At 45.9% G+C, this 18742-nt stretch overlaps 1 protein-coding gene across 1 annotated transcript; it reads right to left on the bottom strand.

The window, feature by feature from the left end:
* Positions 1–1802: 1802 nt before the first annotated feature.
* LOC142188577 (pregnancy-specific beta-1-glycoprotein 9-like) lies at positions 1803–18218 on the bottom strand. The gene is made up of 7 exons (XM_075261868.1): positions 18170–18218; positions 11344–11673; positions 7769–8038; positions 6898–7179; positions 5868–6161; positions 5496–5735; positions 1803–1882 (listed from the first exon to the last, which is right to left on the bottom strand). Exons 1-7 carry the CDS (start codon positions 18216–18218, stop codon positions 1803–1805), a joined length of 1545 nt encoding a protein of 514 aa, XP_075117969.1.
* Between the last annotated feature and the right edge of the window lie 524 nt (positions 18219–18742).

Below are 18742 nucleotides of genomic sequence, written 5' to 3'. Positions count from 1 at the left end.
CTCATGGACAGCCTACACCATCAGTGATTTCTTGTAGTACTTATGTCCAGTGCAGTGTGCAGCTCATGGACAGCCTACACCATCAGTGAGTTCTTGTAGTACTTATATCCAGTGCGGTGTGCAGCTCATGAACAGCCTACACCATCAGTGAGTTCTTGTAGTTCTTATGTGCAGTGCAGTGTGCAGCTCATGGACAGCCTACACCATCAGTGAGTTCTTGTAGAACTTATGTGCAGTGCAGTGTGCAGCTTATGGACAGTCTACACTATCAGTGAGTTCTTGTAGTACTTATATCCAGTGCGGTGTGCAGCTCATGGACAGTCTACACCATCAGTGAGTTCTTGTAGTACTTATGTCCGGTGCAGTGTGCAGCTCATGAACAGCCTACACCATCAGTGAGTTCTTGTAGTACTTAGGTGCAGTGCTGTGTGCAGCTCATGGACAGCCTACACCATCAATGAGTTCTTGTAGTACTTATATCCAGTGCAGTGTGCAGCTCATGGACAGTCTACACTATCAGTGAGTTCTTGTAGTACTTATATCCAGTGCAGTGTGCAGCTCATGGACAGCCTACACCATCAGTGAGTTCTTGTAGTACTTATGTCCAGTGCTGTGTGCAGCTCATGGACAGCCTACAGCATCAGTGAGTTCTTGTAGTACTTATATCCAGTGCGGTGTGCAGCTCATGGACAGCCTACACCATCAGTGAGTTCTTGTAGTACTTATGTGCAGTGCGTTGTGCAGCTCATGGACAGCCTACACCATCAGTGAGTTCTTGTATTACTTATGTGCAGTGCGGTGTGAAGCTCATGGACAGCCTACACCATCAGTGAGTTCTTGTAGTACTTATGTGCAGTACGGTGTGCAGCTCATGGACTGCCTACACCATCAGTGAGTTCTTGTAGTACTTATATCTAGTGCAGTGTGCAGCTCATGGACAGTCTACACCATCAATGAGTTCTTGTAGTACTTATATCCAGTGCAGTGTGCAGCTCATGGACAGCCTACACCATCAGTGAGTTCTTGTAGTACTTATATCTAGTGCAGTGTGCAGCTCATGGACAGCCTACACCATCAGTGAGTTCTTGTAGTACTTATGTCCGGTGCAGTGTGCAGCTCATGGACAGCCTACACCATCAGTGAGTTCTTGTAGTACTTATGTGCAGTGCGGTGTGCAGCTCATGGACAGCCTGCACCATCAGTGAGTTCTTGTAGTACTTATGTCCAGTACAGTGTGCAGCTCATGTACAGCCTACACCATCAGTGAGTTCTTGTAGTACTTATGTGCAGTGCGGTGTGCAGCTCATGGACAGCCTGCACCATCAGTGAATTCTTGTAGTACTTGGACAGCTCATGGACAGCCTATACCATCAGTGAGTTCTTGTAGTACTTGGACAGCTCATGGACAGCCTATACCATCAGTGAGTTCTTGTAGTACTTACATGCAGTGTGGTGTGCATCTCATGGACAGCCTACACCATCACACCCATAGATAAGACATTTATTGTAGACCTTACACCCACATTTGTACAGATGGCTGAGAATACATTTTATTGATATGGATAGAATGAAGTAATACATGCTCTAGTATCTATATACCCCACCAGTATACAGCATCTAATCTACCAGTACAGGAGTCACCCAGAGAGCAGGGATGAGATCCTGGTCCCACAAGCTCCTACTTCTTCTGTATTCCCATTCTCTCCTCTTCTCCTCAGACACTTTGTATAAAGTCAATAGATGTTGGTGTTATTGGATCTTCATAACGTTGAGATGACGCAACGGGGCTGGAGCGGAGAAGGTTATGGCCTGGCTTCAGATTTAGATTTCGTTCTCTCTCCTTCCTTTATAGTTATAGGATTACTTTTATCCTCTGAAGTCCCTGGTAGAGAAAAATATAGTCATTAGTCTCCAGAATCGTCCTGTGTCCTCCATCATCTACTATGGTGGATTGTCCTCTGTATAGTAATGGAGGGAATGTCTCATGTAGTCATCAGTCTCCAGAATAGTCCTGTGTCCTCCATCATCTACTATGGTGGATTGTCCTCTGACCATATAGTAATGGAGGGAATGTCTCATGTAGTCATCAGTCACCAGAATAGTCCTGTGTCCTCCAGCATCTACTATGGTGGATTGTCCTCTGACCATATAGTAATGGAGGGAATGTCTCATGTAGTCATCAGTCTCCAGAATAGTCCTGTGTCCTCCATCATCTACTATGGTGGATTGTCCTCTGTATAGTAATGGAGGGAATGTCTCATGTAGTCATCAGTCTCCAGAATAGTCCTATGTCCTCCATCATCTACTATGGTGGATTGTCCTCTGTATAGTAATGGAGGGAATGTCTCATGTAGTCATCAGTCTTCAGAATAGTCCTGTGTCCTCCATCATCTACTATGGTGGATTGTCCTCTGACCATATAGTAATGGAGGGAATGTCTCATGTAGTCATCAGTCTCCAGAATAGTCCTGTGTCCTCCATCATCTACTATGGTGGATTGTCCTCTGTATAGCAATGGAGGGAATGTCTCATGTAGTCATCAGTCTCCAGAATAGTCCTGTGTCCTCCAGCATCTACTATGGTGGATTGTCCTCTGACCATATAGTAATGGAGGGAATGTCTCATGTAGTCATCAGTCTCCAGAATAGTCCTGTGTCCTCCATCATCTACTATGGTGGATTGTCCTCTGTATAGTAATGGAGGGAATGTCTCATGTAGTCATTAGTCTCCAGAATAGTCCTGTGTCCTACATCATCTACTATGGTGTATTGTCCTCTGTATAGTAATGGAGGGAATGTCTCATGTAGTCATCAGTCACCAGAATAGTCCTGTGTCCTCCATCATCTACTATGGTGGATTGTCCTCTGTATAGTAATGGAGGGAATGTCTCATGTAGTCATCAGTCACCAGAATAGTCCTGTGTCCTCCATCACCTACTATGGTGAATTGTCCTCTGTATAGTAATGGAGGGAATATCTCATGTATTCATCAGTCACCAGAATAGTTCTGTGTCCTCCATCATCTACTATGGTGGATTGTCCTCTGACGATATAGTAATGGAGGGAATGTCTCATGTAGTCATCAGTCTCCAGAATAGTCCTGTGTCCTCCATCATCTATTATGGTGGATTGTCCTCTGTATAGTAATGGAGGTAATGTCTCATGTAGTCATCAGTCACCAGAATAGTCCTGTGTCCTCCATCATCTACTATGGTGGATTGTCCTCTGTATAGTAATGGAGGGAATGTCTCATGTAGTCATCAGTCTCCAGAATAGTCCATTGTCCTCCATCATCTACTATGGTGGATTGTCCTCTGTATAGTAATGGAGGGAATGTCTCATGTAGTCATTAGTCTCCAGAATAGTCCTATGTCCTCCATCATCTACTATGGTGGATTGTCCTCTGCATAGTAATGGAGGGAATGTCTCATGTAGTCATCAGTCTCCAGAATAGTCCATTGTCCTCCATCATCTACTATGGTGGATTTTCCTCTGTATAGTAATGGAGGAAATGTCTCATGTAGTCATTATTCTCCAGAATAGTCCTGTGTCCTCCATCATCTACTATGGTGGGTTGTCCTCTGTATAGTAATGGAGGGAATGTCTCATGTAGTCATCAGTCTCCAGAATAGTCCTGTGTCCTCCATTATCTACTATGGTGGATTGTCCTCTGTATAGTAATGGAGGGAATGTCTCATGTAGTCATCAGTCACCAGAATAGTCCTGTGTCCTCCATCACCTACTATGGTGAATTGTCCTCTGTATAGTAATGGAGGGAATATCTCATGTATTCATCAGTCACCAGAATAGTTCTGTGTCCTCCATCATCTACTATGGTGGATTGTCCTCTGACGATATAGTAATGGAGGGAATGTCTCATGTAGTCATCAGTCTCCAGAATAGTCCTGTGTCCTCCATCATCTACTATGGTGGATTGTCCTCTGTATAGTAATGGAGGTAATGTCTCATGTAGTCATCAGTCACCAGAATAGTCCTGTGTCCTCCATCATCTACTATGGTGGATTGTCCTCTGTATAGTAATGGAGGGAATGTCTCATGTAGTCATCAGTCTCCAGAATAGTCCATTGTCCTCCATCATCTACTATGGTGGATTGTCCTCTGTATAGTAATGGAGGGAATGTCTCATGTAGTCATTAGTCTCCAGAATAGTCCTATGTCCTCCATCATCTACTATGGTGGATTGTCCTCTGCATAGTAATGGAGGGAATGTCTCATGTAGTCATCAGTCTCCAGAATAGTCCTGTGTCCTCCATCATCTACTATGGTGGATTGTCCTCTGTATAGTAATGGAGGGAATGTCTCATGTAGTCATTATTCTCCAGAATAGTCCTGTGTCCTCCATCATCTACTATGGTGGGTTGTCCTCTGTATAGTAATGGAGGGAATGTCTCATGTAGTCATCAGTCACCAGAATAGTCCTGTGTCCTCCATCATCTACTATGGTGGATTGTCCTCTGTATAGTAATGGAGGGAATGTCTCATGTAGTCATCAGTCACCAGAATAGTCCTGTGTCCTCCATCACCTACTATGGTGAATTGTCCTCTGTATAGTAATGGAGGGAATATCTCATGTATTCATCAGTCACCAGAATAGTTCTGTGTCCTCCATCATCTACTATGGTGGATTGTCCTCTGACGATATAGTAATGGAGGGAATGTCTCATGTAGTCATCAGTCTCCAGAATAGTCCTGTGTCCTCCATCATCTACTATGGTGGATTGTCCTCTGTATAGTAATGGAGGTAATGTCTCATGTAGTCATCAGTCACCAGAATAGTCCTGTGTCCTCCATCATCTACTATGGTGGATTGTCCTCTGTATAGTAATGGAGGGAATGTCTCATGTAGTCATCAGTCTCCAGAATAGTCCATTGTCCTCCATCATCTACTATGGTGGATTGTCCTCTGTATAGTAATGGAGGGAATGTCTCATGTAGTCATTAGTCTCCAGAATAGTCCTATGTCCTCCATCATCTACTATGGTGGATTGTCCTCTGCATAGTAATGGAGGGAATGTCTCATGTAGTCATCAGTCTCCAGAATAGTCCATTGTCCTCCATCATCTACTATGGTGGATTTTCCTCTGTATAGTAATGGAGGAAATGTCTCATGTAGTCATTATTCTCCAGAATAGTCCTGTGTCCTCCATCATCTACTATGGTGGGTTGTCCTCTGTATAGTAATGGAGGGAATGTCTCATGTAGTCATCAGTCTCCAGAATAGTCCTGTGTCCTCCATTATCTACTATGGTGGATTGTCCTCTGTATAGTAATGGAGGGAATGTCTCATGTAGTCATCAGTCTCCAGAATAGTCCTGTGTCCTCCATCATCTACTATGGTGGATTGTCCTCTGTATAGTAGTGGAGGGAATGTCTCATGTAGTCATCAGTCACCAGAATAGTCCTGTGTCCTCCATCATCTACTATGGTGGATTGTTTTTGGCTTTTCAGAAGACATGTTGTGGGACTTTGTCTTACCAAATATTAGGGAGCAGGAGAAGGTCTCCCCGAAGTATTCACCGATGCAGGTCAGGTTTGAGCTGTGGGCGATTTGCCATACAGACACATGTCTGGTGACTTCATGGTGTCTTGTCTCTAATACGTTATTATATATCATGGTGACATTGGCGGCCGGTCGTCCTCCAGGCCACGAGCAGGAGAACTGTAACATGCTGTGATGCCCCTGTGCGGTACATTCAATGTTCCCTTCTGGATACGCTGTATGGTGAGAGACAATAGACAATGTTCAGCAATGACAATTTTTAAAAATAATTTACAGTATTGTTTTCTTGGTTGTTATGTGAGGTATTACATATCTATAACATAGTAGACATGTGAAATATTACTCACAGTTCACATTGAGGTTGATCTCCGGGCTGGTCTCACTATTTAGCCTGTTGGCCGCTGTACAGGTGAAGGGCCCGGTGTGGTTCCGGGAGATGGAGCTGATGGTGAGAGTGGAGGTCGAAGGAGATTCCCCCTCAGTAATGTAATATGGAGGGTTGGAGGACACTGGAAGTCCATTCATTCTCCAGGAGAAGGTGATGTCTGACCCCTGAGCTGTACAATAGAGAGACACCGAGTCCTGTCCTGCCCAGAGCGCTCCGGATGTGTTACTGGTCAGAGACACCGCTGAGACTGGAGCTGTAGAAAAAATGGCAAATCTGAAAAGTATTAGAACTTGAGTAAAAAAAATGTGAGTATTAGTAAAAGGATGTGGATACAACTAGACATATAATGGCGCCTTCACTGCCAACCATCCACATTAACACCACTGAAAACAACTTCTCCGGTTCTCCCGGGTAATGCTTATGCACAATTGTTTGAACAACAGTTATTCATCCTGATTCCCCATACACTCACACAAACACACCCACACTCACACACACACACACACACTCACTCACACACACACACACACACACACATACACACACACATGCTCACATATACACACACATACACACACATATACTCACACATAAACACACTCACGTGCACACACATACACACACATACACATACTCACGCACATACTCACACACAAGCACACACACGTGCACACACATACACACACGTACATACACAAAAATGCACATACTCACACATACATATACACACACACTCAGTCAAGTGTATATGTGTCCTCAGTGGTGAGAGGAGAAGACATTTCTGTAAGACCCCTCTGTTCCTTCTGATTCCTTCAGGCACCTTAGTGGCCAGGCTAGGGCTCTCTGCAATATCAGTGTCTTCAGTGACTAGTTCTTCCTTGTATTGGCTATTTCTGGGTAGGGTTATGGTGTATTATTTTATTACACCCTGAAGTTGACCACTGCACTGTTTCAGAAATGGAAATGATGTCATAATTCTTAGTACTTACAGGCAAGATGGACGTCCAGTTTGTTGCTGGTTTCCATGTTCACCCAGTTTGTTGCTGTACATCTTAAGGATTTTGTGTCAATAGAGGAGATGGGGTTAATGATGAGATTGGTGTTGTCTTGTGAGCGCTGGTATCGGGGGTCCTCAGGTAAAGGTTCTCCTCCCAGGATCCACGAGTAGCTGACATCTGTACCACGAGCTGAACATCGTAGAGACACCAAATCCTTCCCCGGCCAGACAAGTCCTGATATATTACTTGTGAGCGCAACCGAGGAGACCGGCACTGCCAAAAAAGATGAAACGGTGAATACGCTATATGCCAAGTGTGGGCGAGTCTCCTGCTGTACATAGGAACATAGGAACATAGTAGTAGGAACATAGGAACATAGGAACATAGTAGTCCCTGCACCACTGAGGATATCCTCTGCAATGTCTCATGGACCTGGTTGTGGCTGACCCTGTTCTAGAGATACCCTGGACCCGTGTACTGGGGAAGGTTAAACATTGGAGTCGGTGTACCCTATAGTTAAAGGGGTTGTATAGGATGGGAATAAACATGGCTTCTTTCTTCCTAAAACTGGTATTATAGGTCAGTTAATAGGTCAACCTAAAATACAAGGTAAAATACAAGGTTGAATGCTTCAAAGTGACTCCCCTTGTAGTTCAGGGCCCTTGGAAAGTTGGGCCCAATTAATAAATGTGCCATCACCATTGCCTTTGCTCCAACTCTCCGCAGGCTCCACAGAGGAGCAGGTGGCCCTGTCCTGTGTTGACCCCTTGTGTCCTTTGACCTGTGGTATGGGGTCAGAGATCAGCGTTACTTGTTTTAGGTTTGGGTTTTCATCTGTTTCAGTACATTCAGATATACTCACCTGATACGGTCAGACTCAGGGGGTCGCTGGTGCTGGAGCTGACCGGGTTCTGGATGGAGCAGGTGTAGGATCCGCTGTCACTCTCAGTTATTGGGGTGAGGTCCAGGTAGGCTCCCCTGCAGGTCACATGGGGCTCAGAGCAGATCATCTTCTCACCACGATAGAAGGTGTAAGTGGTCACATTCTGACTCCCGGAATCACAATGGAGGGTCACATTGGTGCCACTGACAAGGGGGCTCTTGGAAATGAGAACTGGGGCCCCGAGTATAGCTATAAAAATACACAAAGAAATATAACTGAATGAAATAAAATACATCCGAAAACTGGACAAGTGCAGCAGTAAGTATAGGTATATAGTAGATGAGGATGAAGACACGGATCCATCAAGTCCAACCAGTGGTGTAACCGGGGTCCTTATTACCCAACCTCCACTTTTGATATTCTGTCAGATCTGTTGGTTAAAATTAGGTCTAGCAGTGCCCCTTCTCATATTGGATCCTGCACTTAGGTCTAGTAGTGCCCCCTCTTGTGTTGGGACCTGTGCTTAGAAATAAAGTGCATCTTTCCTGTTGGGTCCTGCACTTAGGTCTAGTAGTGCCCCCTCTTATGTTGGATCCTGTGCTGAGGTCTATGAGTGCCCCCTCTTATGTTGGGCTCTGCAGTTAGATCTAGTAGTGCTCCCTCTTGTGTTAGGTCCTGCACTTAGGTCTAGTAGTGTCCTGTCTTGTTTTGGGTCCTGCAGATAGGTATAGTAGTGCCTCCTCTTATGATGGGTCCTGTGCTGAGGTCTATAAGTGCCCCCTCTCGTGTTGGGCCCTGCAGTTAGGTCTAGTAGTGTTCCCTCTTGTATTAGGTCCTGCACTTAGGTCTAGTAGTGCCCTGTCTTTTGTTGGGTCCTGCACTTAGGCCTAGTAGTGCCCCCTCTTATGTTGGGTCCTGTGCTGAGGTCTATAAGTCCCCCCTCTCATCTTGGGCCCTGCAGTTTGGTCTAGTAGTGCCCTGTCTTGTGTTAGGTCCTGCACTTAGGTCTAGTAGTGCTCTCTCTTGTATTAGGTCCTGCACTTAGGTCTAGCAGTGCTCCCTCTTGTGTTAGGTCCTGCACTTAGGTCTAGTAGTGCACTGTCTTGTGTTGGGTCCTGCAGTTAGGTCTAATAGTGCCTCCTCTTATGTTGGGTCCTGTGCTTAGGTCTAGTAGTGCCCCCTCTTACGTTGGGTCCAGCACTTAGGTCTATGAGTGCACCCTCTTATGTTGGGTCCTGTGCTGAGGTCTAGTAGTGCCCCCTATTGTGTTAGGTCCTGCACTTAGGTCTAGTAGTGCCCTGTCTTGTGTTGGGTCCTGCACTTAGGTCTAGTAGTGCCTCCTCTTATGATGGGTCCTGTGCTGAGGTCTATAAGTGCCCCCTCTCGTGTTGGGCCCTGCAGTTAGGTCTAGTAGTGCTCCCTCTTGTGTTAGGTCCTGCACTTAGGTCTAGTAGTGCCCTGTCTTGTGTTGGGTCCTGCACTTAGGTCTAGTAGTGCCCCCTCTTATGTTGGGTCCTGTGCTGAGGTCTATAAGTGCCCCCTCTCATGTTGGGCCCTGCAGTTAGGTCTAGTAGTGCCCCGTCTTGTGTTGGGTCCTGTAGTTAGGTCTAGTAGTGCTCCCTCTTGTGTTAGGCACTGCACTTAGGTCTAGTAGTGCCCCATCTTGTGTTGGGTCCTGCAGTTGGGTCTAGCAGTGCCCCCTCTTATGTTGGGTCTTGTGCTGAGGTCTATAAGTGCCCCCTCTCATGTTGGGCCCTGCAGTTAGGTCTAGTAGTGCTCCCTCTTGTGTTAGGTCCTGCACTTAGGTCTAGTAGTGCCCTGTCTTGTGTTGGGTCCTGCACTTAGGTCTAGTAGTGCCCCCTCTTATGTTGGGTCCTGTGCTGAGGTCTATAAGTGCCCCCTCTTGTGTTGGGCCCTGCAGTTAGGTCTAGTAGTGCCCTGTCTTGTGTTGGGCCCTGCAGTTAGGTCTAGTAGTGCCTCCTCTTATGTTGGGTCCTGTGCTTAGGTCTAGTAGTGCCCCCTCTTATGTTGGGTCCTGTGCTGAGGTCTAGTAGTGCCCCCTCTCGTGTTGGGCCCTGCAGTTAGGTCTAGTAGTGCCCCTTCTCGTGTTGGGCCCTGCAGTTAGGTCTAGTAGTGCCCCCTCTCATGTTGGGTCCTGCACTTAGGTCTAGTAGTGCCCTTTCTTGTGTTGGGTTCTGCACTTAGGTCTAGTAGTGCCCCCTCTCATGTTGGGCCCTGCAGTTAGGTCTAGCAGTGCCCTGTCTTGTGTTGGGTCCTGCAGTTAGGTCTAGTAGTGCCTCCTCTTATGTTGGGTCCTGTGCTTAGGTCTAGCAGTGCCCCCTCTCATGTTGGGCCCAGCACTTAGGTCTAGTAGTGCCTCCTCTTATGTTGGGTCCTGTGCTTAGGTCTAGTAGTGCCCCCTCTCATGTTGGGTCCAGCACTTAGGTCTAGCAGTGCCCTCTCTTGTGTTGGGTCCTGCACTTAGGTCTAGTAGTGCCCCGTCTTGTGTTGGATCCTGTAGTTAGGTCTAGTAGTGCTCCCTCTTGTGTTAGGCACTGCACTTAGGTCTAGTAGTGCCCCATCTTGTGTTGGGTCCTGCAGTTGGGTCTAGCAGTGCCTCCTCTCATGTTGGGTCCTGCACTTAGATCTAGCAGTGTTCCCTCTTGTGTTGGGTCCTGCACTTAGGTCTATTAGTGCCCTGTCTTGTGTTGGGTCCTGCACTTAGGTCTAGTAGTGCCCCTCTTATGTTGGGTCTTGTGCTGAGGTCTAGTAGTGCCCCCTCTCGTGTTCGGGCCCTGCAGTTAGGTCTAGTATTGCTCCCTCTTGTGTTAGGTCCTGCACTTAGGTCCAGTAGTGCCCTGTCTTGTGTTGGGTCCTGCACTTAGGTCTAGTAGTGCCCCGTCTTGTGTTGGGTCCTGCACTTAGGTCTAGTAGTGCCCCGTCTTGTGTTGGGTCCTGTAGTTAGGTCTAGTAGTGCTCCCTCTTGTGTTAGGCACTGCACTTAGGTCTAGCAATGCCCCCTCTTGTGTTGGGTCCTGCACTTAGGTGTAGTAGTGCCCCCTCTCATGTTGGGTCCAGCATTTAGGTCTAGCAGTGCCCTCTCTTGTGTTGGGTCCTGCACTTAGGTCTTCTAGTGCCCCGTCTTGTGTTGGGTCCTGCAGTTAGGTCTAGTAGTTCTCCCTCTTGTGTTAGGCCCTGCACTTAGGTCTAGTAGTGCCCCATCTTGTGTCGGGTCCTGTACTGGGGTCTATAAGTGCCCCCTCTCGTGTATAATGCATCTTCTGTAATGTCCTCCAGTTTACAACTAACCAACAGATCCTTAACATAATTTCAGTCAATGTGGTTGTTGCTACGGGCAATCTTTTCCTACCAGCCCCGGTGGTCTTATAAACGACAGACCCTCCACCAAACCCCTCCTATTATATCCCAGAAATGAATAGTGTTTCACCAAAGGGAGGAATTGGGGATATCCAATATGGTGGTATTACAACCTGCCCAGGGGATGTCATGGCCAGCTATGGATTTGGAAGCAGTGGAGTAGACTGGACACTCACCATAGACGGCCAGCTGATAGCGCTGAATATAGGAGGTGAAGGTATCGGGATTAAACACTTTCACATTATATGTCCCCTCGTCTTCATAGGAGACGCTCTTCAGTCTCAGGGTCCCATTTTCGAGCAGATCACACCTCCCCGTATACTCAGGATTGTACTGCGGAGATCTACCGGATCCAGTCAGCCTAGCAATGACAGCAACTGTTCCAGCATGTCCACAGTTCCAGTCTACTCTGTACTGAGAAGGCAAAGCTACAGGAATAGTGAAATCCACTGGATGTCCCAGCGTGCCATTCACCAGATCCATGGAGGTGACGGGTGTCACTGCAACTGCAACAGAACAAGCACATAGATAGAGGCTTATATAGGGTGACCTGCAGTTTAATGGGTATATTAAACTGCCATTGTATAACTGCAATGTGATCTGTGCTGCAGAGCTGTAATGTGATGTGTGCTGCAGAGCATAAATCTAATGGGTGCTGCAGAGCTGCAATGTGATGGGTGCTGCAGAGTAGAAATCTAATGGGTGCTGTATAACTGCAATATGATGGGTGCTGCAGAGCTGTAATGTGATGGGTGCTGCAGAGAAGAAATCTAATGAGTGCTGAAGAGCTTCAATAGGATGTGTGCTGCAGAGCCATCATCTGATTGGTAGAACATATCTGCAGTCTGTTGGGTGCTGCAGAGCTGTATTCTGATGGATACTACAGGTTTTTTTTACCAATACAAAATCTTGTATAGTATAAGGCTTCTGTATTCTATAGTATAAGGCTCTGATCACACTGCATACTCTATAGTATAAGGCTCCGATCACACTCTGTACTCTATAGTATAAGGCCCCGATCACACTCTGTATTCTATAGTATAAGGCTCCGATCACACTCTGTACTCTATAGTATAAGGCTCCGATCACACTCTGTACTCTATAGTATAAAGCTCCGATCACACTGCGTACTCTATAGTATAAGGCTCCGATCACACTGCGTGCTCTATAGTATAAAGCTCCGATCACACTGCTTACTCTATTGTATAAAGCTCCGATCACACTGCTTACTCTATAGTATAAGGCTCTGATCACACTGCATACTCTATAGTATAAGGCTCCGATCACACTCTGTACTCTATAGTATAAGGCCCCGATCACACTCTGTATTCTATAGTATAAGGCTCCGATCACACTCTGTACTCTATAGTATAAGGCTCCGATCACACTCTGTACTCTATAGTATAAAGCTCCGATCACACTGCGTATTCTATAGTATAAGGCTCCGATCACACTGCGTGCTCTATAGTATAAATCTCCGATCACACTGCTTACTCTATTGTATAAGGCTCCGATCACACTGCGTGCTCTATAGAATAAGGCTCCGATCACACTGCGTGCTCTATAGAATAAGGCTCCGATCACACTGCGTGCTCTATAGAATAAGGCTCCGATCACACTGCGTGCTCTATAGAATAAGGCTCCGATCACACTGCGTGCTCTATAGAATAAGGCTCCGATCACACTGCGTGCTCTATAGAATAAGGCTCCGATCACACTGCGTACTGTATAGTATAAGGCTCCGATCACACTGCGTACTCTATAGTATAAGGCTCCGATCACACTGCGCATTCTATAGAATAAGGCTCCGATCACACTGCGTACTGTAAAGTATAAGGCTCCGATCACACCGCGTACTCTGTAGTATAAGGCTCCGATCACACCGCGTACTCTATAGTATAAGGCTCCGATCACACTGCGTACTCTATAGTATAAGGCTCCGATCACACCGCGTACTCTATAGTATAAGGCTCCGATCACACTGCGTACTCTATTGTATAAGGCTCCGATCACACTGCGTATTCTACAGTATAAGGCTCCGATCACACTCTGTACTCTATAGTATAAAGCTCCGATCACACTGCGTACTCTATAGTATAAGGCTCCGATCACACTGCGTGCTCTATAGTATAAAGCTCCGATCACACTGCTTACTCTATTGTATAAAGCTCCGATCACACTGCTTACTCTATAGTATAAGGCTCTGATCACACTGCATACTCTATAGTATAAGGCTCCGATCACACTCTGTACTCTACAGTATAAGGCCCCAATCACACTTTGTATTCTATAGTATAAGGCTCCGATCACACTCTGTACTCTATAGTATAAGGCTCCGATCACACTCTGTACTCTATAGTATAAAGCTCCGATCACACTGCGTACTCTATAGTATAAGGCTCCGATCACACTGCGTGCTCTATAGTATAAAGCTCCGATCACACTGCTTACTCTATTGTATAAGGCTCCGATCACACTGCGTGCTCTATAGAATAAGGCTCCGATCACACTGCGTGCTCTATAGAATAAGGCTCCGATCACACTGCGTGCTCTATAGAATAAGGCTCCGATCACACTGCGTACTGTATAGTATAAGGCTCCGATCACACTGCGCATTCTATAGAATAAGGCTCCGATCACACTGCGTACTGTATAGTATAAGGCTCCGATCACACCGCGTACTCTGTAGTATAAGGCTCCGATCACACCGCGTACTCTATAGTATAAGGCTCCGATCACACCGCGTACTCTATAGTATAAGGCTCCGATCACACCGCGTACTCTATAGTATAAGGCTCCGATCACACTGCGTACTCTATTGTATAAGGCTCCGATCACACTGCGTATTCTACAGTATAAGGCTCCGATCACACTCTGTACTCTATAGTATAAAGCTCCGATCACACTGCGTACTCTATAGTATAAGGCTCTGATCACACTGCGTGCTCTATAGTATAAGGCTCCGATCACACTGTGTATTCTATAGTATAAGGCTCCGATCACACTGCGTGCTCTATAGTATAAAGCTCCGATCACACTGCTTACTCTATTGTATAAGGCTCCGATCACACTGCGTGCTCTATAGAATAAGGCTCCGATCACACTGCGTGCTCTATAGAATAAGGCTCCGATCACACTGCGTACTGTATAGTATAAGGCTCCGATCACACTGCGTACTGTATAGTATAAGGCTCCGATCACACTGCGCATTCTATAGAATAAGGCTCCGATCACACTGCGTACTGTATAGTATAAGGCTCCGATCACACCACGTACTTTATAGTATGAGGCTCCGATCACACTGCGTATTCTATAGTATAAGGCTCCGATCACACCGCGTACTCTATAGTATAAGGCTCCGATCACACTCTGTACTGTATAGTATAAGGCTCCGATCACACTGCATACTCTATAGTATAAGGCTCCGATCACACTGCGTACTCTATAGTATAAGGCTCCGATCACACTGCGTATTCTAAAGTATAAGGCTCCAATCACACTGCATGCTCTATAGTATAAAGCGCCGATCACACTGCGTATTCTATAGTATAAGGCTCCAATCACACTGCATGCTCTATAGTATAAAGCGCCGATCACACTGCGTAGTCTATAGTATAAGGCTCCGATCACACCGCGTACTTTATAGTATAAGGCTCCGATCACACTGCGTATTCTATAGTATAAGGCTCCGATCACACCGCGTACTTTATAGTATAAGGCTCCGATCACACTGCGTGCTCTATAGTATAAAGCTCTGATCACACTGCGTACTCTATAGTATAAAGCTCCGATCACACCGCGTACTCTGTAGTATAAGGCTCCGATCACACCGCGTACTCTATAGTATAAGGCTCCGATCACACCGCGTACTCTATAGTATAAGGCTCCGATCACACCGCGTACTCTATAGTATAAGGCTCCGATCACACTGCGTACTCTATTGTATAAGGCTCCGATCACACTGCGTATTCTACAGTATAAGGCTCCGATCACACTCTGTACTCTATAGTATAAAGCTCCGATCACACTGCGTACTCTATAGTATAAGGCTCTGATCACACTGCGTGCTCTATAGTATAAGGCTCCGATCACACTGTGTATTCTATAGTATAAGGCTCCGATCACACTGCGTGCTCTATAGTATAAAGCTCCGATCACACTGCTTACTCTATTGTATAAGGCTCCGATCACACTGCGTGCTCTATAGAATAAGGCTCCGATCACACTGCGTGCTCTATAGAATAAGGCTCCGATCACACTGCGTACTGTATAGTATAAGGCTCCGATCACACTGCGTACTGTATAGTATAAGGCTCCGATCACACTGCGCATTCTATAGAATAAGGCTCCGATCACACTGCGTACTGTATAGTATAAGGCTCCGATCACACCACGTACTTTATAGTATGAGGCTCCGATCACACTGCGTATTCTATAGTATAAGGCTCCGATCACACCGCGTACTCTATAGTATAAGGCTCCGATCACACTCTGTACTGTATAGTATAAGGCTCCGATCACACTGCATACTCTATAGTATAAGGCTCCGATCACACTGCGTACTCTATAGTATAAGGCTCCGATCACACTGCGTATTCTAAAGTATAAGGCTCCAATCACACTGCATGCTCTATAGTATAAAGCGCCGATCACACTGCGTATTCTATAGTATAAGGCTCCAATCACACTGCATGCTCTATAGTATAAAGCGCCGATCACACTGCGTAGTCTATAGTATAAGGCTCCGATCACACCGCGTACTTTATAGTATAAGGCTCCGATCACACTGCGTATTCTATAGTATAAGGCTCCGATCACACCGCGTACTCTATAGTATAAGGCTCCGATCACACCGCGTACTCTATAGTATAAGGCTCCGATCACACTGCATACTCTATAGTATAAGGCTCCGATCACACTGCGTACTCTATAGTATAAGGCTCCGATCACACTGCGTATTCTATAGTATAAGGCTCCGATCACACTGCATGCTCTATAGTATAAAGCGCCAATCACACTGCGTACTCTATAGTATAAGGCTCCGATCACACTGCGTGCTCTATAGTATAAGGCTCCGATCACACTGTGTATTCTATAGTATAAGGCTCCAATCACACTGCGTACTCTATAGTATAAGGCTCCGATCACACTGCGTGCTCTATAGTATAAAGCTCCGATCACACTGCATGCTCTATAGTATAAAGCTCCGATCACACTGCGTGCTCTATAGTATAAAGCTCCGATCACACTGCATACTCTATAGTATAAGGCTCTGATCACACTGCGTACTCTATAGTATAAGGCTCCGATCACACTGCGTACTCTATAGTATAAGGCTCCGATCACACTGCGTATTCTATAGTATAAGGCTCCGATCACACTGCATGCTCTATAGTATAAAGCGCCAATCACACTGCATACTCTATAGTATAAGGCTCCGATCACACTGCGTGCTCTATAGTATAAGGCTCCGATCACACTGTGTATTCTATAGTATAAGGCTCCAATCACACTGCGTACTCTATAGTATAAGGCTCCGATCACACTGCGTGCTCTATAGTATAAAGCTCCGATCACACTGCATGCTCTATAGTATAAAGCTCCGATCACACTGCGTGCTCTATAGTATAAAGCTCCGATCACACTGCATACTCTATAGTATAAGGCTCTGATCACACTGCGTACTCTATAGTATAAGGCTCCGATCACACTGCGTACTCTATAGTATAAGGCTCCGATCACACTGCGTATTCTATAATATAAGGATCCGATCACACTGCGTACTCTATAGTATAAGGCTCCGATCACACTGCGTACTCTATAGTATAAGGCTCCGATCACACTGCGTACTCTATAGTATAAGGCTCCGATCACACTGCGTATTCTACAGTATAAGGCTCCGATCACACTCTGTACTCTATAGTATAAAGCTCCGATCACACTGCGTACTCTATAGTATAAGGCTCCGATCACACTGCGTATTCTACAGTATAAGGCTCCGATCACACTCTGTACTCTATAGTATAAAGCTCCGATCACACTGCGTATTCTATAGTATAAGGCTCCGATCACACTGCGTATTCTATAATATAAGGATCCGATCACACTGCGTATTCTATAGTATAAGGCTCCGATCACACTCTGTACTCTATAGTATAAAGCTCTGATCACACTGCGTACTCTATATTATAAGGCTCCGTTCACACTGCGTATTCTATAGTATAAGGCTCCGATCACACTGCGTACTCTATAGTATAAGGCTCTGATCACACTGAATATTCTATAGTATAAGGCTCCGATCACACTCTGTATTCTATAGTATAAGGCTCCGATCACACTGCGTACTCTATAGTATAAGGCTCCGATCACACTGCGTATTCTATAATATAAGGCTCCGATCACACTGCGTACTCTATATTATAAGGCTCCGTTCACACTGCGTATTCTATAGTATAAGGCTCCGATCACACTGCGTACTCTATAGTATAAGGCTCTGATCACACTGAATATTCTATAGTATAAGGCTCCGATCACACTGCGTACTCTATATTATAAGGCTCCGTTCACACTGCGTATTCTATAGTATAAGGCTCTGATCACACTCTGTATTCTATAGTATAAGGCTCCGATCACACTGCGTACTCTATAGTATAAGGCTCCGATCACACTGCGTATTCTATAATATAAGGCTCCGATCACACTGCGTACTCTATAGTATAAGGCTCCGATCACACTGCGTACTCTATAGTATAAGGCTCCGATCACACTGCGTATTCTATAATATAAGGCTCCGATCACACTGCATACTCTATAGTATAAGGCTCCGATCACACTGCGTATTCTGTAGTATAAGGCTCCGATCACACTGCGTACTATTTTATTATACCCCAGCCCCACCACATAATATAAGGGGGTCACTACCTGAGGCCACCAGAGGTGTGAGGATCGGGAGGGTGAAGGGATTATACCCCGGCCCCCCACATTATATCAGGGGGTCCTTACCTGAGGCCACCAGTAGGGCAAGGATGGTGAATGGTCGTTGTCTCCTCATTGTGGTCGCGCTGTGTCTGAGTCCTCCGCTCCGCTTCTCCTCTCACACTCTGTCTGATCTAATTCATACAAGTCTTAGGATTAGGATTTACATTCCTCGTCATCTCTGCCAGATCCACACCTAGAGCAGAATTAAGTGAAGAGCGCCTCCACCTACACCGTGACCGCATGCCACGCGCTATGTGTCACCGCCACAGTCACTGGGCGGAAAATCTTGGCACCAGCTCGATTCACCTGTAGGCGGTGGATCCTTGTCAACAAGCAGTCAGTACCGCAGGTTTACGATATGACCGCGGTCACACCTGCTGCAGCTCTGTTACAGTGTACCAGTGCGTCACAACTCCACCACAATCACATCCAAGGAAGATGCGGCTGCACTGCGATCTCTAGTCACATCATGTGCGACATCTAAAGTCAGAATCCGAAAATTATGGCTCCTTTCTCCTACAAACAACGCCACCCCTGTCCTTAGGTTGTGAGTGGTATTGCAGTTCCATTGATTTTCATAAAGTCAAACTGCAATGC

The sequence above is a fragment of the Leptodactylus fuscus genome, unplaced genomic scaffold (genome assembly GCF_031893055.1).
Source record: "Leptodactylus fuscus isolate aLepFus1 unplaced genomic scaffold, aLepFus1.hap2 HAP2_SCAFFOLD_54, whole genome shotgun sequence".
Taxonomy (NCBI): domain Eukaryota; kingdom Metazoa; phylum Chordata; class Amphibia; order Anura; family Leptodactylidae; genus Leptodactylus; species Leptodactylus fuscus.
This window is presented reverse-complemented; position numbering and strand designations above follow the sequence as displayed.